The following is a 21,698-nucleotide window of genomic DNA, read 5'->3' as shown; positions in this document are numbered from 1 at the left end:
GCAAGATGGTTGCTCGAGGTCCAAGACAAACCAAAGTACCCTACTTGGTAACTCAAGAAGCCTCCCTGAAGTTTCCTATGTGCCTGAGGCAACTTATCTATCCGATGGTGCCATCAGTATCCTTCCGCCTCTGGTAGAGCCTTTATTTTATGGTGCACTGCCCGACTTAGCAACTCAAGAACACTACTTGTAGCCAAAGTACCAGAGGTAGCTCATGTATGTACATTCGACAACATTAGGACCAATTTGCCTCTGGAACAGTTCCCATCTCTAAAGTACATTCGGTTTCCAGTTCTGAATGATTACACAACAAAAACTAAATCATTTGTTTGACATTGGCTTTATTAACAAAACTTAGTAAACATCACTGGTGCTGATAAAATACTCCATACATTTTAAATCGGTTACTCCCCATTGGATTAAACTGTTCATTCAGCTCAAAAAAGAGTATCTTACCAAAGCCAAAGCTAACTTTGAAATCTTATTTTCAATGTTAAGTTAAAATTATGTTTGACCATTTCTCTATTATGTAGGAGCCCAAGCGGTGGCTATGGGTGCGGCACGAGACCACTGCTAAAGCAGTAAAATCGAGGAGCAGTGTGAAATAGAAAGAAGACGACTACATTGCATGGCATTTTAGAATAGGACTTGTTTGGGATGGGAATCAACAGTTCAAACACTATGAACACGCCAACCAATACAGTTAAGCATCTACAGGTACTACGAGTTACTCTAAACCTGGACATTTTAGTGGTTTGGAAATGTTTGAGCCTATCTCTGAACTAATGCCCTTGGTTGATTTGTGCTGAGAACTTCTTTCATGTAGGAGCCAGACTGTGAAAATCAAAGGCTTGTAAAAATCGTCCAGATTTGTGCTGAGAACTTCTTTCATGTGGGAGCCAGATTGTGAAAATCAAAGTCTCGTAAAATCGTCCAGATTTATGCTGAGAACTTCTTTCATGTGGGAGCAAGATTGTGAAAATCAAAGCCTCGTAAAATCGTCCAGATTTACAGTACATGTAGTTCACAAAGTACAATAATCACAAAAGTGGGATAAATGCCCCGGAATAGTTAGAAAATTATAATAATTGCCACGCAAGCATGCATAATACTCAAAATATAATGTAATGTATACACATGTACTCTTGATCAAAAATTCTTCATGTATATTGTAAAATATATATATGCCACAAACCAACAAATCACAAAGTTTTGATCCATAAATTGGTCCAGCATATATCACATAGCAGTCCATACTCTTACTAACTATCACAGCCAAGTCGGTGGTGTCAGTAGGACACCCACTGGGGGTGATATCAATAAAGACTAAAATGTTTTTGCTAAAAACACCATGTACATTTACACAAGGCCTTTCTGTACAAAACTGAAGTAAAAGCATTTACTTAAGTATGTTTCCCAGAAGCTGATACTGTGATAGTGGGCACTGTGCATAGAGGTAGGAAGCTAGTGTACAAATGTGCCCATTATCACCCAGCTGCAGGCTACATAATATAGTCTTTAACAGTTTCTTAGGGTCTTTATTAATATCATCAGAGTCTTTATTCTATTAATATCATCAGAGTCTTTATTCATATCATTGAATAAGTGCTCCAGGACGGCACATCTCAAATGAAAGAGTCGGTGGTGAAGAATGTAAGTCCTACCATATGACTTGGGTCATTTTGCCCTGCACCCATCCAATTTTCACTTCGTCACAGTACATACAAAGGCCATGCAATCACCCAGGAAAATGAATTCCCCAGAATGCCGAGAATCTTATCAAGCCTTCCAACTTACCGAGGCAGACTGCCTAGCCCAGGATAGTGCTCCTTGAGGCCTGGCCTCACAAGAAAAACATCAAAAATATGCACTCGTAGCTTAATTTTTCGAGAATAAACTGTGTTCATCTGGTAACATGAACAATATGACATCATATGCACTTCATTTTGAGGTAAACTAACCAGCAGATTACTCTGTGGTGCACGCACAAAATCAATCCATGCATATTTTCCAATTTGTTCAATTTCCATTGGACAAACCATCAGGGCATTTTTCACTATTTGATGCAAATCATGCTTGAAGAACCTTAACCAGATGAACACAACAATATTTCGTTGAAAGACCCCAACAACACAGTTTTTTTAACGTTATTGAATACATTTTCCTTTCCAAGACAGGCAAGCTCGGCAAACTGGAAGGCCTGATAAGATCCTCGGCAATCTTGGAAATTGATTCTCCAGGGTGGCAACGCTCACCCAAGTTACGTGAGAGATGGCGATTTTCTACATGATAAAATATTCATTTTCTTCAATTTGTGCTATCGATCACTCATCAATTGTACTTGACAAACACGCTATATCTTAATCGCTGGACATCTTAACACAATATTGCGAAACAATTGCAATTTTGTCAGACCTATAATCTAATTGGTTTTAAAATCACTATATATACAAATACATATATGTAAAAACTTCACCGTCCTTCTGCACACATTACAATTAACGTGGCAGTTCCCATCCTTTGCTTGGATCACATTTTGTCTCATATAATTACTCCTCAAAGTGAGGAATTCGAGTCAGCGGGTCTATATTGAGGCATCAAATCCTTCAAGAGTTGAGCTAAAATGCAGTCAAAATCCTGAGCCAGAGGCAGGGGTTTTGATGGCATTTTAACGATACCCTAGAAGGTTTTGGTATCTCAACATACACCTGACACTGGTGGTTCAATTTTGACTCTAAAATGCCTTGTAATCAGTGAATGATATTTATCATAACAAAGGAGGTTTGTTGAGCTAAAATGCAGTCAAAATCCTGAGCCAGAGGCAGGGGTTTTGATGTCATTTTAACGATACCCTAGAAGGTTTTGGTATCTCAACATACACCTGACACTGGTGGTTCAATTAGTGATTCTAAAATGCCTTGTAAGCGGTGAATGATATTTATCGTAACAAAGGAGGTTCTCGGTTGAGTTACCAAGACCCTCTGCACTCAGAATCACACTGCTACTTCACACACAATCAGTGTTTTCCACTGCCTTTGAGTTAAAGGGGTACACCGTTCGTAATTACTTGTGGTCCAGTTACATAGAAATCCACAATGCCGTAGTGCAGTTATTGAGAATACGAATTTGTTTAAACTTGCTATTCATAGTATTTGTATATCAGTCTACACAACGTCAATGTTGAAATTTATATTTAGTACATATTTCCGCAATTGAAATTTTTAATTCAATTGCAAATTCAAAACTTTTATAGAAGGGCGTAGGCCTTTAAGAGGGGGGTAATCTAACGATTTTGAAGATTTCAAGGACTTCCGAAGCATTTAAAATGCATTTGGGGTCATTTTGTAGCATTTTAAGGTAGATACAACGAATTCAGAGGTAAGTTTTTTAAGGGGGTGCGGAAATTGGACCCCTTGGGGTAAGGGGACAGGGCACCCCTTTTTTTAAATGGTTTGGAGAACACTGACAATTGAGCTGACTGGCTACATTATAAATATGACCCAGACTCGTCAACGCCTTTGCCCAGGAATTTGCATAGGTAGATAAGGGACGCAATCAGTGAGAGATAACACCAGAACACCCCTGCAAAACAGTTCGGCAGTTTACGTAGGACCAGTGTAGGAATAAAACTAATGGATTTTCCCTTGGAAGTAATGATAACTGCCGATTCTAGAATGCCTATTCAAAATCTTTTGAACAAAAAAATGCAATCTGGATGACACAACATGGCATATATCACTTTGTCATCCATCACTTACTATTCATAATACTTGTTGGTATTAAAAGCAAAAGACGTGAACTGTGAACTGTGACACTCTGAAATCAAATGATTCTGGGAGGCAACGTTGACTGTAAAATGCCTAATTTCAATGCCTGCTCATTTTTCGCTATAATTTTTACCATCTATTTTTTGGCATACCACAAAAATTCTTTTTGTTTTTCGAATCAAAATGTTTTTGTTTTTCATGAATAAAATATTATTTACTGAATTCTCGAAAACTTGGTGGTGTGCAGTAACGAGTATTCATAGTTTTACGAGTAACATGTTTCAATTCATGCATTAAATCAAAACAAAAGCTGAAATACATGGGTACAATGTACAGAACATGAATGGGCACTAAAAAAACTAGGAAACATGACTCGAAAACTGGACAATAATGACATCTAGACCTGTATGACAGCCAAACCCGCATCATTTAAAAATCGATACCAAACTGTTGGTATTAGTCGTCTTGCTGCACCCAATGAGCATGTAAACCACACTGAGGTGCCTCGGTGACGTTTTTGACAAAAAGACAGCTCTACTTGGGCATTGTTGAATGAACCAATACTGACGGATAGCATCAATTTCTATTCTAATACTCCTCAAAACTACACGTATGTTGCCACAATAGTAAGACGCATTGTATTTCACATAGAAAACAACGCTGCATTGCAAGAATTTACCACTTGTGACCCACCACGACAAAATGAGTCGCATGTCGCACAGAAGATGAGCCTGAAATGACACCAGGACATAATAGAGGAAATTGTTGTACAGTGGAACCTCCCTTTGCGACACCTCTCCATTAGGGACAACCTCTCTATTAAGGACACTAGTTTTGGTCCCAAATTGGTACTATCCATTCAATTTGACCTCTCTAATCGGGACACATCTCTATTAAGGACAGCATTTGACAGTCCCGAGAGTGTCCTTAATGGAGAGGTTCTACTGTACTCAGATGTCACAAAAGGCAGACAACAGTGAAATGAACAACCAGTATGTCTCAACCTGTCAAGCTCGGAGCGACATGTAACTTTCGTCATGGCGGGTTGCAGTTGTTGTCTATTGGAAGCTCTTCTTGATGTCAACATTCGGAAACTGGTCCCGAAGACCTTGAAGCATCGCGAAATCTACGGCGGCACAAAAGGACACGTCGAAAAATTTCAACTGGGTGCAGTTCTCCAAAACCCTGCAAATATAGTTTTAATTTAAGCAATCTTCATGAATAAAAGGGTGAGTTCATTTTGTATCTTGCTAACAAAGTCACGGAAGATGGGAGGGCATTTGTAAATGAGATGTCCACGTTGCGTATCAGTGCGTACAGGTGGACGAGATATCAGAACTGCTTTCTTCAAGAACTGGTAGTTTTATTGGTTGCCTTTCTGGTGGTGTTAAATCTTAACCACACTGATATCAAAAGGTCCCGGGGCCAGGCTTTGGGTTTCAGAGGGTTTGTTGTGAACATCACATACCTTTCAACCAATGCTGCTTTAACCTCTCCCGTGCCTAGAATGTCCAGTTGTTCTAGATTAGGGCAATTATCAGCTAAAGCCTTGAGATCTTGATCAGCAACGGTTCTGAAAGTGAAACCACAGCTCGTTCAAACACCATAGTAACGAAATGTGATCCAATCTCCCACTTCTCCAAGTCGGGGCTAATCACCTATCCAAGCATATCCAGTCATGTCTTTGTATGGACCGTCAGTCCAACTTAGCACTTCCTCACTGTGGTGAGGCTTCGCCAGGACCCCGAGGAACATTGATCAGGCTTTCAAACCGATGCTGCAACACGGGCTTCAGCATTTTAGCTGATAGAGTTGAAATATATGCTTCAAAAGTGCCTGTACATGTTACTCTAACACCTCAAATGCTGGAACCAGAGATGCAAAATTGATTTGTAAACCTAAACATATCTCCTGGCATAGTAGGGAAGCTGTCATTAGATGTGTGATCTTAATAGGGCCTTGTTTGTATGTCGTTTAAGTTTGAGGCTGGATTTGCTTGGAGAGGTGGTTGTGGCAATGACTCGGGAGAGGTGGGAGATCAGAAAGGTTGGAGCTGATTCCTCAGGGTGAAGGTGAATGGAGGTATTTGAGCACATTGCGAGGACCAGCAACATGGAGCAGCTAGAGCCCTGAGAACAGCATGGCGAGACTTGCGGTGAATGGCAACCGACTGGTTAAGATTCCGCCAAATGATTGCACAGATGATGACTTAAAATCGCATCATTGCGGAAAGCAAGTAAGTATTTCTTCTTTTGATATAGGTCATAGAATATAGAATACGATTTTCACCAATTATTTAGAGACTACCTACCGGTTGGCAGTGAGATATAATTTCCTGAGATTCCTTCCAGAGGTTTTGGCTAATTTGACAAGACATCCAGATCCTGAACGAATGTTCCCACTGAAAAGAGAAATCGACTTATCAAAAACTGACCAGCTCAAACCAGACACTGAAAGCACAGTGGGATGATTAAATCACTCACAGGTGCAAAAAACCTGCAGGATAGCCACGCAATCTCATTCTATCATTCTTTTTGGTCAGTTTTCGGTCGCCGTCAATGTTTCCTCAATAGTTTTTACCCCAAACGGCAGAAATATGGGCGCAGAGAATAGTAGAATGCGCACATTTTGCGCGGTCATCCTTCTCAGTAACACGTAAAGCCTAGCAATGGACTTGGAACCAGAAGCAGTTAGGCCTGTGTTTTCTCAGTCACATTTGGCAGATGACTGTCAAGTTGTAAGCCGAAAATGGAAAACTGCAGGCCCGTCAGTCACTCCTAACCAGGAGATTATGGATATTCTCCAAGTGCATCAGAAAATCTCTGAGAGCTCAACACACATACCAGAAATGGGAAAGCGGACCTTTCATAAATTCCTTTCAAAGCACTTATATAGGCATATAGGCATATATAGGCAGAGGCTGGGCAGGCAAGATGAAGTTACACGAAGTCGCCAATAGGGGTCTTTCACATTTCAAAGTAGGTCGAAATGATTCACGCTTGTACGAGCCATATATTTAGTGCTGAATCTGACATGACCCAGGGCCCTTACTGTGTATATTAGTCACCTGAAGATGGCCACATAAGCCCCTCTGCTCCTGTCTATAGTCCCCCTTTAAAGGGGATTTCGCATGACCAGTGCTTTAGCCTACTTTCTACATTTTTTGGGGCGGTGAAAATACACATTCACATTTCCAGTCCGGCACAGATCTTGTATCCAGATTTGCCCTGATTAACATGTGAACAATAGGGCCCACAATAAGGTTCCATTCAAAAACTCGCGTAAGGCTTGATGACGCATTATTGCTTCGATACGGACTGAGGCACGCGATGGCCATCGTATAGGTCGTACGACATTCACTTTAATTCAAGGTTACAGAGCACAAAACCATGACAACGCACCACCATCCGATGTCCAACTCCTGCAACTCTTTACATCCCTGAGAGAGCTGTAACATCCCGACATCAGTCAACGTCTTGGCTCGCCAGCAATCTAATGACTTAAGATGACTGTAAGGTAAAAGATGAGTAGTGCTATACATGTACATGAGTTTCATGACGTAATGTCGTTAACAGCGTTCAATTTCAAGACAGCGCTACGCATTGCAGTGTCAAAACTTCAAGCATGCGTCGTCCTGCTGGTTGGAAAACATACAGGTTATCCTCACCTATAACGTCTTTGGGTGACATTGCAATGAGGCCTGGTGGGGTATTTAATGATTATGTGAAATTGACTTCCCTCATACTAGATAGGAATGAATAGTGGTTCTTGAATAATCCTATGTTACCGCCTGGAGGGCGGAGTTTACTACAAAGATTTCTTGAGTATTCAAACCCACTCTTGGTGATACCCCTTTGTGGTCCTAATTAAACATATGGTACATCTGCAGTTGTACAAGAAGGTGTAGAAGATGTTATAGGCAAGGATAACCTGTATTTTTGCAAGCCATTTCCATAGCATTGGAATCCAAAATCTGCAAGATCGCCTTGATGGAACTGGCTGAAAGTTTTATGGAGCAAAGAATTTGGGCAGTTCTATCAAATGCGGAAGATCAAGTGAAGTTTGGACAATCAAAAGTGAATATATGTTAATTTTAAGAACGATTCTTCCAACCAGCCTGAGTGCGCATGCCGAGAGTAGCTTGGCAACATTCCTAAAGATTGCATCGTGAAACTCATGTTTTAAAGGCCAGAAGCCGGTATAAAAGGAGCTCCTAATGGCTGACATCCAGTCACGTGACCAATAACCGGGGCATTCAAACCTCCGACACTTTCTCCAACAATCTCACAGATATCTCTGGCACCAGTCCAAAGTGTTCCTTCAGACTTGTCTACCAAACTCATGAATATCTCATCTGCATGTCTGTCAAAATACAGCCCTCCCTTTGGTATAGTTGATGAGATATTAAAACATTTTTATCTGTAATGACCGTTAGTACATCAGGTTGATGGACAGATGAGGGAGGAGTCTGCCATATTTGGATAGTCAACTGACAGATGAGTCAGTCACATGATCTCTTACACTGAGGTTATTTCAGTGAGTAATAGGTGTAATGTATTAATAGCACAGAGAACTAGGACAAGTGGGACTGGCCTGCTGTGCTACGTCACACCTTGAGATAATTGCCATACCCGGGTAAATCTGAGCGTGGGGCTTCTGGCCTTTAAACATGTATTGTTAGAGGAATGCCAGTAGCATGTAGCTTTATCTTTCTGATTTAGCAACAGGGTACAAGCTTTACAATTTCTCGCTAGCATTAGCAACATCTTGCATAATATCAGTCCGGCAAAGCCTCCAAATAGGCGAGTTTTAGCATGATGAAGCTCTTGCCTGTGAATCAATTGCTGCGAGTCTCTCCTTGGCATCTTGATCAACAGGCATATGAATGTTAGCTTAATCGACTAGCGCCAAAATGTGGCCAGATATGAAAAGAGTTTTTGCTCCTATACCCAAATGTAGAGCATTTGCATGTAAAAGTTGCAACATCTACAAATGTGTGAGATCTCGGTAAATCTTACAGACGTTTGCCTCGTATTTCACTTCACTTAGATTGCAATGGCGGCCATTTCAAACAGGGGCGGAACGACGTCGATAAAAAATAGTTCCGTTCATGCGCAAGGAGGTTGGCTTGCAGCGCCACCTATGGGGCCTGGGGGTCTGGAGTTACTCACATGCAATGTTTCGCCAAGGTGGCAGTGATTTCGTCATAGTTTTGAATAAACGTACAACACCCTATGTTCAAATGCTCGAGGTCATGGTTCACGCTAAAAATATCAAAAGTTTTAACATTTAGTGGTACGGTATTTGTAGAAACATCAATACGACAGAGGGTTATTTTCACTTTCACTATTTATTTGTTACCTACTCATTCATGTCATTCATCCATCGACATGGCCATTGGCTGCACCCAGCAGCATGGCCTAAATCTCATTGACATATCCCAGACTTTAAGGAACTGAAGCAATCACAGTAGAATCTCTCTGCACCCAGCAGCATGGTCTAAATCTCACTGACATATCTCAGACTATAAAGAACTGAAGCAATCACAGTAGAATCTCTCTGCACCCAGCAGCATGGCCTAAATCTCATTGACATATCTCAGACTATAAAGAACTGAAGCAATTACAGTAGAATATCTCTGCACCCAGCAGCATGGCCTAAATCTCATTGACATATCTCAGACTATAAAGAACTGAAGCAATCACAGTAGAATCTCTCTGCACCCAGCAGCATGGCCTAAATCTCATTGACATATCTCAGACTATAAAGAACTGAAGCAATTACAGTAGAATATCTCTGCACCCAGCAGCATGGCCTAAATCTCATTGACATATCTCAGACTATAAAGAACTGAAGCAATCACAGTAGAATCTCTCTGCACCCAGCAGCATGGCCTAAATCTCATTGACATATCCCAGACTTTAAAGAACTGAAGCAATCACAGTAGAATCTCTCTGCACCCAGCAGCATGGCCTAAATCTCATTGACATATCTCAGACTATAAAGAACTGAAGCAATTACAGTAGAATCTCTCTGCACCCAGCAGCATGGCCTAAATCTCATTGACATATCCCAGACTTTAAAGAACTGAAGCAATCACAGTAGAATCTCTCTGCACCCAGCAGCATGGCCTAAATCTCACTGACATATCTCAGACTATAAAGAACTGAAGCAATCACAGTAGAATCTCTCTGCACCCAGCAGCATGGTCTAAATCTCACTGACATATCTCAGACTATAAAGAACTGAAGCAATCACAGTAGAATCTCGATATAAAGGACTACCAATTGGATGCGGAGCTAATGCCTACACCACCTTAGAGGAAACAAATCATGTTACCTTAGTATTTTTTTTAATGAATCTCCATCGATTTGTGACCTGTAGAGATTCAATCGTGTGAGATTCACAGACAGAAGCGGCGTCCAATCCGATATCGGGCAGCTGTGGAGATCGATCTCTGAAAGAAACGAGTCCCAGCAGTCAGTGAATGAATTTGTTGTCTTCTGTACGTGACGTAACCCAGGCACCTTGTATCTGGTGTCTTTGCCACGGCAAGCAAAAAACCCCACCAAGTGAGAAACATGCACAGCTTACGTTGGACTGTATTTCTGGCCGAAGATGGAGTCACCAGGCCAATACCCCAAATGACTCCTATTAAACTGAACAGATAATTATGTCAAGTGTTTTTGCGACAACTGTAGTTGTATGAGACAATCTTATGCGATCGCCACACATGCTTAAGATTGTGTTATATTTTCACAGGTTACAAAAGTAAGAATCCTGAATTTGCCTTCTAACGTCCGGATCCTTTTCTAAAACTGTTTCACAAGATTTGACACGCCAAAGTCATAGTTGATAAAGTAGTTTGTCGGGATGACAATTCGAGCACATGACTAGAAAGACTCGGGAGACTGGAATAACTGGAATAACTAACTATCTACCCAGAGCGTGCGTACACGCTGTTTTATATCCACATACAGCTTTGTCTGCACCAATCAGGGGGCAGCGTTGATGCGTCTCCATCCAATGAGGAGCCGCATCAACGCTGACGTAATTGATCAAGCTGGGGAGAATGGAGAATTATAAGTAGACCGTGGGAATTTTTCACGATTATCCACCAGTATCTTATCTGAACCCAATTCCAATAACCCCGCACACTTAATTCCAAGAATTACACATTACAGTGCTACTCATAAGAAAGGTTTTACAATTACTATACAACAATTGTTACTAACAAAACAGTTAAAATACTGCAAAGCTTTGCTAAGCATATGCACTTCATACTATCTAAAAGTATAACTGCTTTCCAAAATTTAAGCTATTTGCCCCAATAGAACCTCTATTAAGGACACCCTCGGGACTGACAAGTGCTGTCCTTAATAGAAAGATGTCCTGATTAGAGAGGTCAAATTGAATGGAAAGAACCAATCTGGGACTGAATTTAGTGTCCTTGATAGAGAGGTGTCCGCTAAGGGAGGTTCCACTGTATTGAAATGCATGGATTTTATAGTCTATGTCCAATTAGTTTTAGGTCTTTGGTAAAAAAAACTACAGAAACCGGATCTCGAAGACAAGTACATGTTTATTACAACCTACCTCTCAGCTTTGGACAGCACTCCACGATCGTTTTTAAGACTTTGTCATCCACAAATTTACAGCAGGCTAATCGTAGATCTGTCACCATCATCCCACAAACACGGAGGAATCTGGAACCATTGTTATCAAATTAGAAACTGACACAAATCAATTTATTACATGAAATTCTTCTGAACACGGGCTCTTCAGGTCTTGATGTGGCATTAGTGCCCCAATTGCCCAGCCCCTAAAACCTCCAATTAGTTTCTCAGTGAGATTCATGATGATATATTTCAGCCACATATCGCTCGCTTGATAGAAAGTAAGTTTTGACACAATCAATGTTAATCATCACCTTATGTTTCAAATGGTTCCACGGGCAGCGGTAGCCCAGTGGAAGAAAGTCGGCCTAATGACCAAGAGGTCGTGAGTTCGACTCCCGGCCGAGTCACTGCTTAGTTCCCCTACTGGTCGAGTTCAAGTCAGCGCCGGGTTGCTTCTTGAAACCCCCAATCGATTTCTGGACCAGGGTATAAATAGTATGATAACCAAAAAAGCGCTTTGAACAGGGAAACGTGGAAAAGCGCTATATAAGAACTCAATGTTATTACATGTAATATTATTTTAAGTTAAGACGTTGGACAGCAAGATGTGATTTAGATTTAAGATATGATCATCAATATGAATCAAGACTAGACTAAGTCACATGAGGGATAAGTGTCTGGCTGATACGACATCTAGCGGTCGGTCAGACGTCTGACTTCTGAATAAGAGTGATGGAACCATTTGTAACGTCAAGGTGATGGATGATTAACATTGATTGTCTAAAAACTAAATTTATATTGTCACATATTTCCCGATCAGAGGAAGGTTTCGCAGGTATCCCTTGATGTGAGGCCTGGATGAATTCAAGGATATTTTGAAGTAATACATTGGGCAGATGCGTGTGTTTAGTAGATCAATGGTTAGAATTATGGCTTGATAGAACGAACAGTTAATATAAACACTGAACAATCCTTACCTATTAAGTCCATCTTGAGTGATGTGGCCATAATTTCCACACCAAGAAAGACTGAGTCTTCTCAGCAGCTTACATCGACTGTGAAGGCTATCTAAACCATTATCACTCATCTGAAAAAGAAACATGATTGATAATATTGTTCTATAGAGACCACAGAAAAAGTTTGTAAGGTCAAAGGAAACTAACTTATTCAGTTTCTCTCCAAAACCCTTTGGGGAATGGGAGTAAGGGGAAAGTTAAAGGGGGACTATAGGCAGGAGCAGTGGGGTTAAATTGGCCATCTTCGGGTGACTAATATGCACAGTAACGGCTCTGGGTCATGTTTGATTCAGCTCTTAATATATTCGTTGTGCAAGCGTGAATAGTTTTGACATAATGTGTGATGGGAGAGACCCCTATTACAGACACTGTGTAACTTTATCTTGCCTACCTAGCAGCTGCCTATAGTGTCCCTTTAAGCCAAATGTATCGACAAGAAAAGTGTCCAAAGCAGCAACTCAGTTGCTTTTGTTTATGGGGACGGAAACATGCATACTGTCTCCATTTCAAAATGCGTCTGTGGAATGAAAGAGTGCTTCAGCAAGCAGTGACATTTCTCCATAGGACAAGGCTGGATAGATCAAGCAGCAGCTTGTCGACATATTCAACTTTAAAGCTGGCTTACCGATGGCCAAAATCGACTCCATTCAGTGCTGCAAAAATCATCTGACTAAAACTTTGACAGTCAAAGCTTAGGTGACAGGATTGCGGTCTATAGGAGATTTGACTTACCGTTGCCCAATAAGGCTGAGCATTAACAACAGTGAAATGCAAAGGGTCATATGCATGTTTCTGGAAGAGTCTGAAATTAGAATAACAAAATCATGACTAACTCCCACCCTTTTTTGTTAATGACTTCATCATTGGACCACGAATGGGAGCATCAATGTACATGTAAACCCTGAACAGTTGGATTAAAACCCTATAATTGTATTATCACCAACAGATAGAAAGATGGTGCCTTGGAGAGAGATAAGCATGCTTTAAAAAGCCTCCTTTTAATATGTTATAGGAAATGACATTTTGAATTGGTTTCAAAGGAAATAAAGCCAAAATACATAAAAACGTCATTTCCAACCACACTGCCACTTGAAAACAAATAAAAACATGCTTATCTCATTCAACACTGGAGCTTGGTTTCTGTGTAATGGAGAGCTGAAAATAGCGCCCTTCTATGGCGGGTGGTAGGTATCCTTAAAGTATGCTCCAGGGCTTACTGCAGGGCTTGACTAAAGATGAGGGTCTATTTACCATGCGTGGGTCATACTTTACCAACTGAAAATCCGGTTACACAATGTTTGGTACAAGAACAAGGATGTCATCGACAGTGACCCCAACACTTCTCAGTCAACTTACTTGCAAGTGGAGACTATTTTGCACAACGTCCTGAGATCGAGAAAGCTAAAGATTTTCTGGATAACTTCTTCCTGAAATACAGACACAGAAAAAATAAATGTACAAGCATTTATACCATAATGTAAAGGGACATAGAATAGGATACCTGAACACTGTCAAGATAAGCACGGCCCACAAAGTCTGTTTGCTTGAAATGGAACACAACAAAAAGCAATAATAGCAATATAGTGCAGAACCTCTGTATTAAGGACACCCTTGGGACTGACAAGTGCTGTCCTTAATAGAGAGGTGTCCTGATTAGAGAGGTCAAATTAATGGAAACAACTAATTTGGGACCAAACCTAGTGTCCTTGATAGAGAGGTTGTCCTTAATAGAGGGGTGTCTGCTAAGGGAGGTTCCACTGTATGGCAATATAATAGCAATTTGTATGTTTATTCGTACAAAACTAGTACAGATTGTTGTGCACAGTGCAGATCAACTTGTCTTTGAACCTTAAGTGCATTACAAAAACGTATCTTATGTATTATTAAATAGTGCAAAGGAAGTCTATAATTTGTCCTAACTCTTCCTTTGATAAGAGACATGTATGTACACGTATATAGTAATATATTTAGCAGTATTCATAACCTATATTCAAAGAAATTATAAGACCATGAGGTTTAGGATGACTGCCACAAGTACTATCAACCATTGCACTGTCGTACTCGACTTACTGGAAGTAAACTAAAGTATCCTTCAGGCGGATCACTGGAACCAGAGCCCAGAGACAGCCACTGCATCATACCCGACATGGACTCCTGGTGCTCATCAAGACTCAGCACATCACGTTCTTTATTAAGAATCTTGATAATTTTGCTAATGTACTCGTCACTGCATCTTTTGCCTGTGAGTTTCACAGCATCCAGTTCCGTATAGTAATCGCACAGTGTACAACAGAACTCTAATCGCAGAAACCTGAAACAGACAGTCAAACAAGGCAAAGTTATTTATTTCTGGGGTTTCAAATGTCCGATATCATCGAATCCAGTTGCATATCCATAAAATTTGTGCTAAAATCATAGAGCACTCTCATTCCTTTTTAGCTCACCTCTTAGCAGAGGTGAGCTTATCCCATACCGTGGCGTCCGTTGTCCGTCGTCGTCGTCGTCGTCGTCGTCGTCCGTCGTCCGTTAGCAGGGCACGTTTCGTAACTGTTAGAGCTATTGAGTTGAAACTTGGTACACATGTACCCTTATGTAATGACACCTGGGAGACCAAGTTTCGGTCCGATTCGTTTCATGGTTTGGCCACCAGGGGGCCAAACGTTAAAAGTGAAAATATGCAATATCTCCCTTAATAGTAGTCGGGAAATTTTGAAAAAAATATGGTAGGTACTTCTAGCAAAGGTGCATCATATATCCTCCGGGTTTTTGATTTGACCTCCTTTTCAAGGTCACAGAGGTCAAATGGTGTAAATTGGCCATTAGGATGTAACGATGGCACATTTCTAAACTGCAATGACTATTGATACCAAATTTGGTACACATTTACCCATTAGTCAGGTGATCTCAGGGACCAAAGTTTGGTCCGATATGATTCACCACTTGACCACCAGGGGGCAAAATCCAAAAACCTTAAAGATGTGATTATTCCTTAACATCTTGCCCGATTGCCACCAATTTGATATCATGGGCACATCTAACCACCATACAGTTTATGTCACACAGGTTTTTAATTTGACCTTCTTGTCAAGGTCACAGAGGTCAAATGGCGTAAATTCGCCGTCAGGCCGTAACTATGGCACGTTTCTAAACTGCAATGACTATTGATCACAAATTAAGTACACATGTACCCCTTGGTCAGGTGATCTCAGGTACCGAAGTTTGGTGCGATCTGATTTGCCGTTTGGCCTCCAGGGAGGGGGCCAAATCCTAAATTCTTCAAAATGCCATTATTCCTAGTAATGACTTGCCCGATTGGCACCAATTTTATATCATAGGTACATCTAATTCTAACAACCATTCAATGTGTCACCCGGGTCTTCTTTGATTTGACCTACTTTTCAAGGTCACAGAGGTCGAATGTACTGTAAATTGGCCATTTTTGGGAAATTGTAATTGCTTGGACCTACATCAAACCTAACACTACATGACACAATATCATGCTCTTTATCCATCTTTCCTCCACATGAGGTGAGCGCAATGGCCCTGGCCATTTCATTTCTACATGTTTGACTGCTTACCACTGGTATCCTGTAATGGTTTACAGACTACCAGTGGGAAGCAGTCGAACCTGATTCGGGGGGGGGGGGGGACTGGTCTCCTTAGCGCTGGTAAGCAATCAGTCTAGGTGAAAGAATGATAACTCTGATATAAAACTCGGGCAGTAAATGCCTGTCTAAGTTAACCTAAGTCGGCAGAGTCCAGCCTTTGTGGCGAGGCTAAAATTCTGGCCCCACGTGCATACCACAAAATGATTAAATAATGCAGACTTATCACAATAGGTTTACCTACTTGACAGGGTAAGGTATCAGAGCTAAAGACGGAGAGAAGATCCTGGACCTCCTTGGGACAGGTTTAGGCTGACCGGACCACAGTGTCATCCACCTGAAAAAAGTTAACTTGGTCATTAAATGTTTGACCTGATGCCTCTGTGCAAGTTATAATAACGCACGATCTGTTATCATGCCCCTGACAAAAATTGAAGGCATTTATGTCTAGGGCATTTGCGCCAGTGTCCGTCAAATACTTCTGCCTTTAAATTCGACCAACGCCTTGGTTGACCTGTCCAATTCCATTTATGCATTTTGGGAGTTATCAGGTTATATGCTTTACAATAGCTTTGTTTCACCATAAAACTAAACAAAAAAGAACTCACAATTTTTTATCACCATTTCCTGACTGTTCTGGAGAAATGCAAGCGACAATTCTTGAAACAGCTCCAGGGTTGTAAGTTTCATAGATCTCAATTTTGGTCGGTATCACTGGAGTGTCGAAAGACAAATCTGCAAGAGGAAGAATATATTTGGGTCCCGTTGAATGTAGGCCCACACTTCTACCTTACTCATAGATTAGATTTTTGGAAATGTTTGAAGATGATGCAAAATTGCATTCAAAATGGAACCAGTTGACCAGAGCTAAAGCAGCGCAGGAACTTTGTGAACAAGATAATTCTTTGAACAGCTGCGTGAGGATTTTTGCAACGCATAGGAGAAAATCTGATGTTCTTTGAATTGTTGAAGAATTCTTTTGAACTGTCATACCACTGAACTCACCTATGTAATCTTGGCTAACGAATTTGGATGGAACTCTTGGTATCTGACCAGCATAGGAAGGTGCTAACTTCCACCAGGGTCCATATGTTCGCTGAAATAGAAACAATGACATGTATTAGGCCTCTGAATATAGACGCTTTGTTTCTATTTCCCTTCATGAAAATGGTTCTTGCCTAGTACAGGAAGTGGAGAAGTGTTATACCTTGGACTAAATGAAGACCAGATAACACTGTCACATCAGGGACTGGATTGGAAGTTGGCATTTCTGCTTTACCTAATGAAATGGCCAGGGCCATTGTGCTCACCTCATGTGGAGGAAAGATGGATAACGAGCATGGTCTTGTGTCATGTAGTGTTAGGTTTGATGTAGGTCCAAGCAATTACAATTTCCCCAAAATGGCCAATTTACAGTACATTCGACCTCTGTGACCTTGAAAAGTAGGTCAAATCAAAGAAGACCCGGGTGACACATTGAATGGTTGTTAGAATTAGATGTACCTATGATATAAAATTGGTGCCAATCGGGCAAGTCATTACTAGGAATAATGGCATTTTGAAGAATTTAGGATTTGGCCCCCTCCCTGGAGGCCAAACGGCAAATCAGATCGCACCAAACTTCGGTACCTGAGATCACCTGACCAAGGGGTACATGTGTACTTAATTTGTGATCAATAGTCATTGCAGTTAAGAAACGTGCCATAGTTACGGCCCGACGGCGAATTTACGCCATTTGACCTCTGTGACCTTGACAAGAAGGTCAAATTAAAAACCTGTGTGACATATACTGTATAGTGGTTAGATGTAGCCATGATATCAAATTGGTGGCAATCGGGCAAGAAGTTAAGGAATAATCACATTTTTAAGGTTTTTGGATTTTGCCCCCTGGTGGTCAAGTGGTGAATCATATTGGACCAAACTTCGGTCCCTGAGATCACCTGACTAAGGGGTAAATGTGTACCAAATTTGGTATCAATAGTCATTGCAGTTTAGAAACGTGCCATCGTTACATCCTAACGGCCAATTTACACCATTTGACCTCTGTGACCTTGAAAAGGAGGTCAAATCAAAAACCCGGAGGATATATGATGCACCTTTGCTAGAAGTACCTACCATATTTTTTTCAAAATTTCCCGACTACTATTAAGGGAGATATTGCATATTTTCACTTTTAACGTTTGGCCCCCTGGTGGCCAAACCATGAAACGAATCGGACCGAAACTTGGTCTCCCAGGTGTCATTACATAAGGGTACATGTGTACCAAGTTTCAACTCAATAGCTCTAACAGTTACGAAACGTGCCCTGCTAACGGACGACGGACGACGACGACGACGACGACGACGACGACGACGACGACGACGACGACGACGGACGACGGACGCCACGGTATGGGATAAGCTCACCTCTGCTAAGAGGTGAGCTAAAAAAATAACAGTGTAACACCCTGCCCCTCCAGTAAAAGTGCCCCTGCCTTTCTTCAGAAAAGTTCATGCATTCATTTCTAGTATCCAATCCATCAATCAATCGCTACTGGGTCCTGGCGTTGCAACCCTATAGGATTTTCACCAGAGGGTTGGAGACCACTATGTCATGTATATAGGCCTAGGTGTGGGACCGGTTCATAAGAAAGCAGGAACGGACCGAAACGAACCAAAACGGGCCGGATCGGAGTTAAAATTTGCCGAAACGGAGCTTCTAGTGGTTTTAAATGGCATCTATAGGCAAGATAGGGCCCCTGAATTATATAATATATAATGAAGATCAGACTTCTTTTCCATCGTGATATTGATGATATTGCCCGATTTGGTCGAGGCCGATTCCAGTAGCAGACGGCGCTTATACTGCACAAGAACTGATGACGTCACTTCAGCTCTGTGTGAAAGTAAATTTAGTCCTCATTAAATATTTAGGGGCTATCATGGAAAAGAAGACTAATCTTCATTATATGAACATAATTTATAATTCAGGGGCCCTATCTTGCCTATAGATGCCATTTAAAACCACTAGAAGCTCCGTTTCGGCAAATTTTAACTCTGTTTCGGTCCGTTCCTGCTTTCTTACGCACCCGTGTGGGACTCTCTGTCTCAGAGTGCGCGCATTTGACTTGTTTTGGCGCCGAATTGTCTTCTTTGAAGAGGCCTATTCATGTAATTTTTTTACAGAGTCAAAACTTGACTTTATAACTCACACAACGTAGTGAGTGTAATGGTTACGTGTGTATAAAGTGTAAACAAAATTCATATATCCATCATGTCCATCGAATCTGAAAAAATTTGTGCAGACCCATGACAGTCCCGGTTCCGGTACAGTTTGTTGCATTCCATACGGGCCGCGCTTGCCGATCCTGCTTTCACGACGCACCGCAACCACAGTTACCATGATTCCCGTTGTTGACGCAATTATTTCATGACGTCATGAGCCATTGACCAATCACGCAAGTAGATTTATTCACACCGGCGCCACTGTCTTGAAGTGTATCTAAAAATCGTCTGCTAGAACATACAGGACAACAACGTCGGCGGAGACAGATGTGACATTTTATTGCAGACCAAAGCAAACGTCCTCTTCTTCTCGATTTACGTACTTTACTTCAAAAAAGTCAGTTTTAACACTACTGCACAATTATAGAGTGGTCTTAAAGTTCCATTTGGATAGAGATTTGACGGACTGATTTGGAAATTCATTCCAACCATGCAACTGTTTCAGAAATGAGAAAAAGCTCCTGGGTGTCATGACATGCATGATGTGTCTTGCCTCTGCATTTTTGTACTCAGACATGTCAGAGGGTTTTCAACTTTCATATCATTGAAGAAATAATTCATTCCAATGGTATATCAATCACATCATTTATTTAAAAATCGTCTGCTAGGACATACAGGACAACGTCGGTGGAGACAGTTGTGACATTTCAATTTTCATTGCATAGAGATTTGACGGACTGATTTGGCAATTCATTCCAACCATGCAACTGTTTCAGAAATGAGAAAAAGCTCCTGGGTGTCATGACATGCATTCAATTATTATTTCACCACAAAGAGCTGCTTCTTTCAGCAGATATGAGACAGCTACCGGGGCAGGGACTATTTCTTTATGGGGCCTTATTGTTCAGCGTCTCCAAGGAATTCTATTTTTAGAGTCCAATGGGGGGGGGGGGGGGTGGGGGGGGGGCCTTCCCCCCAATGTACTGACTAAAACCTGTCACTTTCAGAGAACGGGGAGGGGGTTTGGGGGACTCATCCCCCAATGTACTGGCTATATATGTCAGAAGGGGGTTTGGGGGACTCATCCCCCAATGTACTGGCTGGTAGTTGATAAAGTATGGAATTAGTGAAACCTTGGAAACACTGATAAACCTTGGAATATTCAATGTAAACCATGGAATCACTGTGCAAATAGCGCGGGAAATCGGGTGCGTTCCTTCCACGATTTATACCCTCCCAACTGACAGTCTCGTCCCAGCTGACTTTATTGATAGCAATTTGCCAGTTAGTTCAGAAGCCAACATTTTTAATGTGGAGGATGACGTCATCAATTGGCAATGCGCTGTGGTCGTTAAAATATTTTATTTCTCTTCAATGGAAGCAAAAATTAGTTTTTATGATTGTTTTGTATTCCATAGACGATAAAGTATTATGCTCGGTACTAGATGCACGAGATCATAGGACAAACACACACGTGAATAAAAAAACCCGCTTAGAACTGGTGACGTCACAAAGATCTCTGCATCCCTCGATGCGTACTGGAAGATGTAAGAAATCGCTCACGGCGAAGGAAATTTTCATCCGCAAACTTCGGTAATAAACATACATGACTAGGCTTCTTTTATTCATCGTTTGTTATAAAATATCAGTCAATCATAGACAATTAGGCCTAGACATAGTCGTCAACCTTATCCATGCATAATGCATGACAGGCCCCCAACTTCCCAAGCAACTCGTCTGATCGAAAAGGCCCCGTGTGGTGGTGGCGTATTTATAAGCGGAGCGCTATTGGTCCATATTATGGGTGTGTGGTGGGCGTGTCTTCCCATATTTGGGAGATCAGTACTGTACACTGGAGGCGAGGTACAACTGGGTTGTTTTAAAATATAGACTATTGAATCGGATATGCGACAGATTTCTAAATTACCATAAAATTCTGATCTGATCATGTAAGAATAAGCTCCAAATGTTGATTCGTAACCACGTTAGGTTCGAATGGCATTATTTCATGTTTTTATGCATTTTTAGGACTGATTCCAAGGTTTATCACTGGTTCCAAGGTTTCACTGATTCCAAGCTTTATCAACTACCGTACTGGCTATATATGTCAGAAGGACGGGGGTTTGGGGGCTCCCCCATGTCAAACAGTTGTGTGAGTTCACTAGAGATTGCTCTTTACATATTAGTGAAGGAGACAAGGCCAAGGGTCAGGGCGGTGGGGAAAGTGACAACCGTGGACTGGAAGAGGAAGTGGTACATCATGAAGTGAACAACTCAAAACAAACTAACCAAAACACAAGCCTGTGTAAAGTCACCATATTTTGGATATATTTCACTAGCACCAGCCAAATTTTTGGCTGAATAACTTAGACCGATCTCTCCAGCATACTGTGAGCTGAAATCAACAACTTCCGAGGCAAACTGCTCGAATTCCTGGTCCAAAATATCGGGAGATTTCTGTTGACTAGAAATTTGGGAAGCCATGTT

General features: G+C 41.3%; 1 protein-coding gene across 2 annotated transcripts; it reads right to left on the bottom strand.

Moving 5' to 3' along the window:
- Positions 1-3,151: 3,151 nt before the first annotated feature.
- Positions 3,152-21,695, bottom strand: LOC135500101 (F-box/LRR-repeat protein 4-like). 2 transcript variants are annotated; one of them, XM_064791271.1, is made up of 15 exons: positions 21,501-21,695; positions 17,013-17,103; positions 16,616-16,742; positions 16,252-16,344; positions 14,473-14,713; positions 13,759-13,829; positions 13,135-13,204; positions 12,364-12,473; positions 11,364-11,473; positions 10,107-10,224; positions 8,939-9,031; positions 7,169-7,276; positions 6,079-6,168; positions 5,236-5,340; positions 3,152-4,952 (listed from the first exon to the last, which is right to left on the bottom strand). In XM_064791271.1, the coding sequence occupies exons 1-15, from the start codon at positions 21,693-21,695 to the stop codon at positions 4,826-4,828; spliced, it is 1,749 nt and encodes a 582-aa protein (XP_064647341.1). In that variant the 3' UTR covers positions 3,152-4,825. The 2 variants fall into 2 exon arrangements, with proteins under 2 accessions (XP_064647341.1, XP_064647342.1); XM_064791272.1 differs by lacking the exon at positions 7,169-7,276.
- Between the last annotated feature and the right edge of the window lie 3 nt (positions 21,696-21,698).

Source organism: Lineus longissimus, chromosome 16 (assembly GCF_910592395.1).
Source record: "Lineus longissimus chromosome 16, tnLinLong1.2, whole genome shotgun sequence".
Classification (NCBI taxonomy): domain Eukaryota; kingdom Metazoa; phylum Nemertea; class Pilidiophora; order Heteronemertea; family Lineidae; genus Lineus; species Lineus longissimus.
The sequence above is the reverse complement of the archived record's forward strand: the minus strand, read 5'-3'. Positions and strand labels throughout refer to the sequence as shown.

Coding starts and splice junctions, on each gene's coding strand:
- LOC135500101 (XM_064791271.1), bottom strand. CDS start 21,695: ATGGCTTCCCAAATTTCTAGTCAACAGAAATCTCCCGATATTTTGGAC. Junction 12,474..13,134: donor CTCAGCCTTATTGGGCAACG/GTAAGTCAAATC, acceptor TTTCTTTTTCAG/ATGAGTGATAATGGTTTAGA. Junction 7,277..8,938: donor ACCTTGGCGAAACATTGCAT/GTGAGTAACTCC, acceptor TTTACCTTACAG/TCATCTTAAGTCATTAGATT.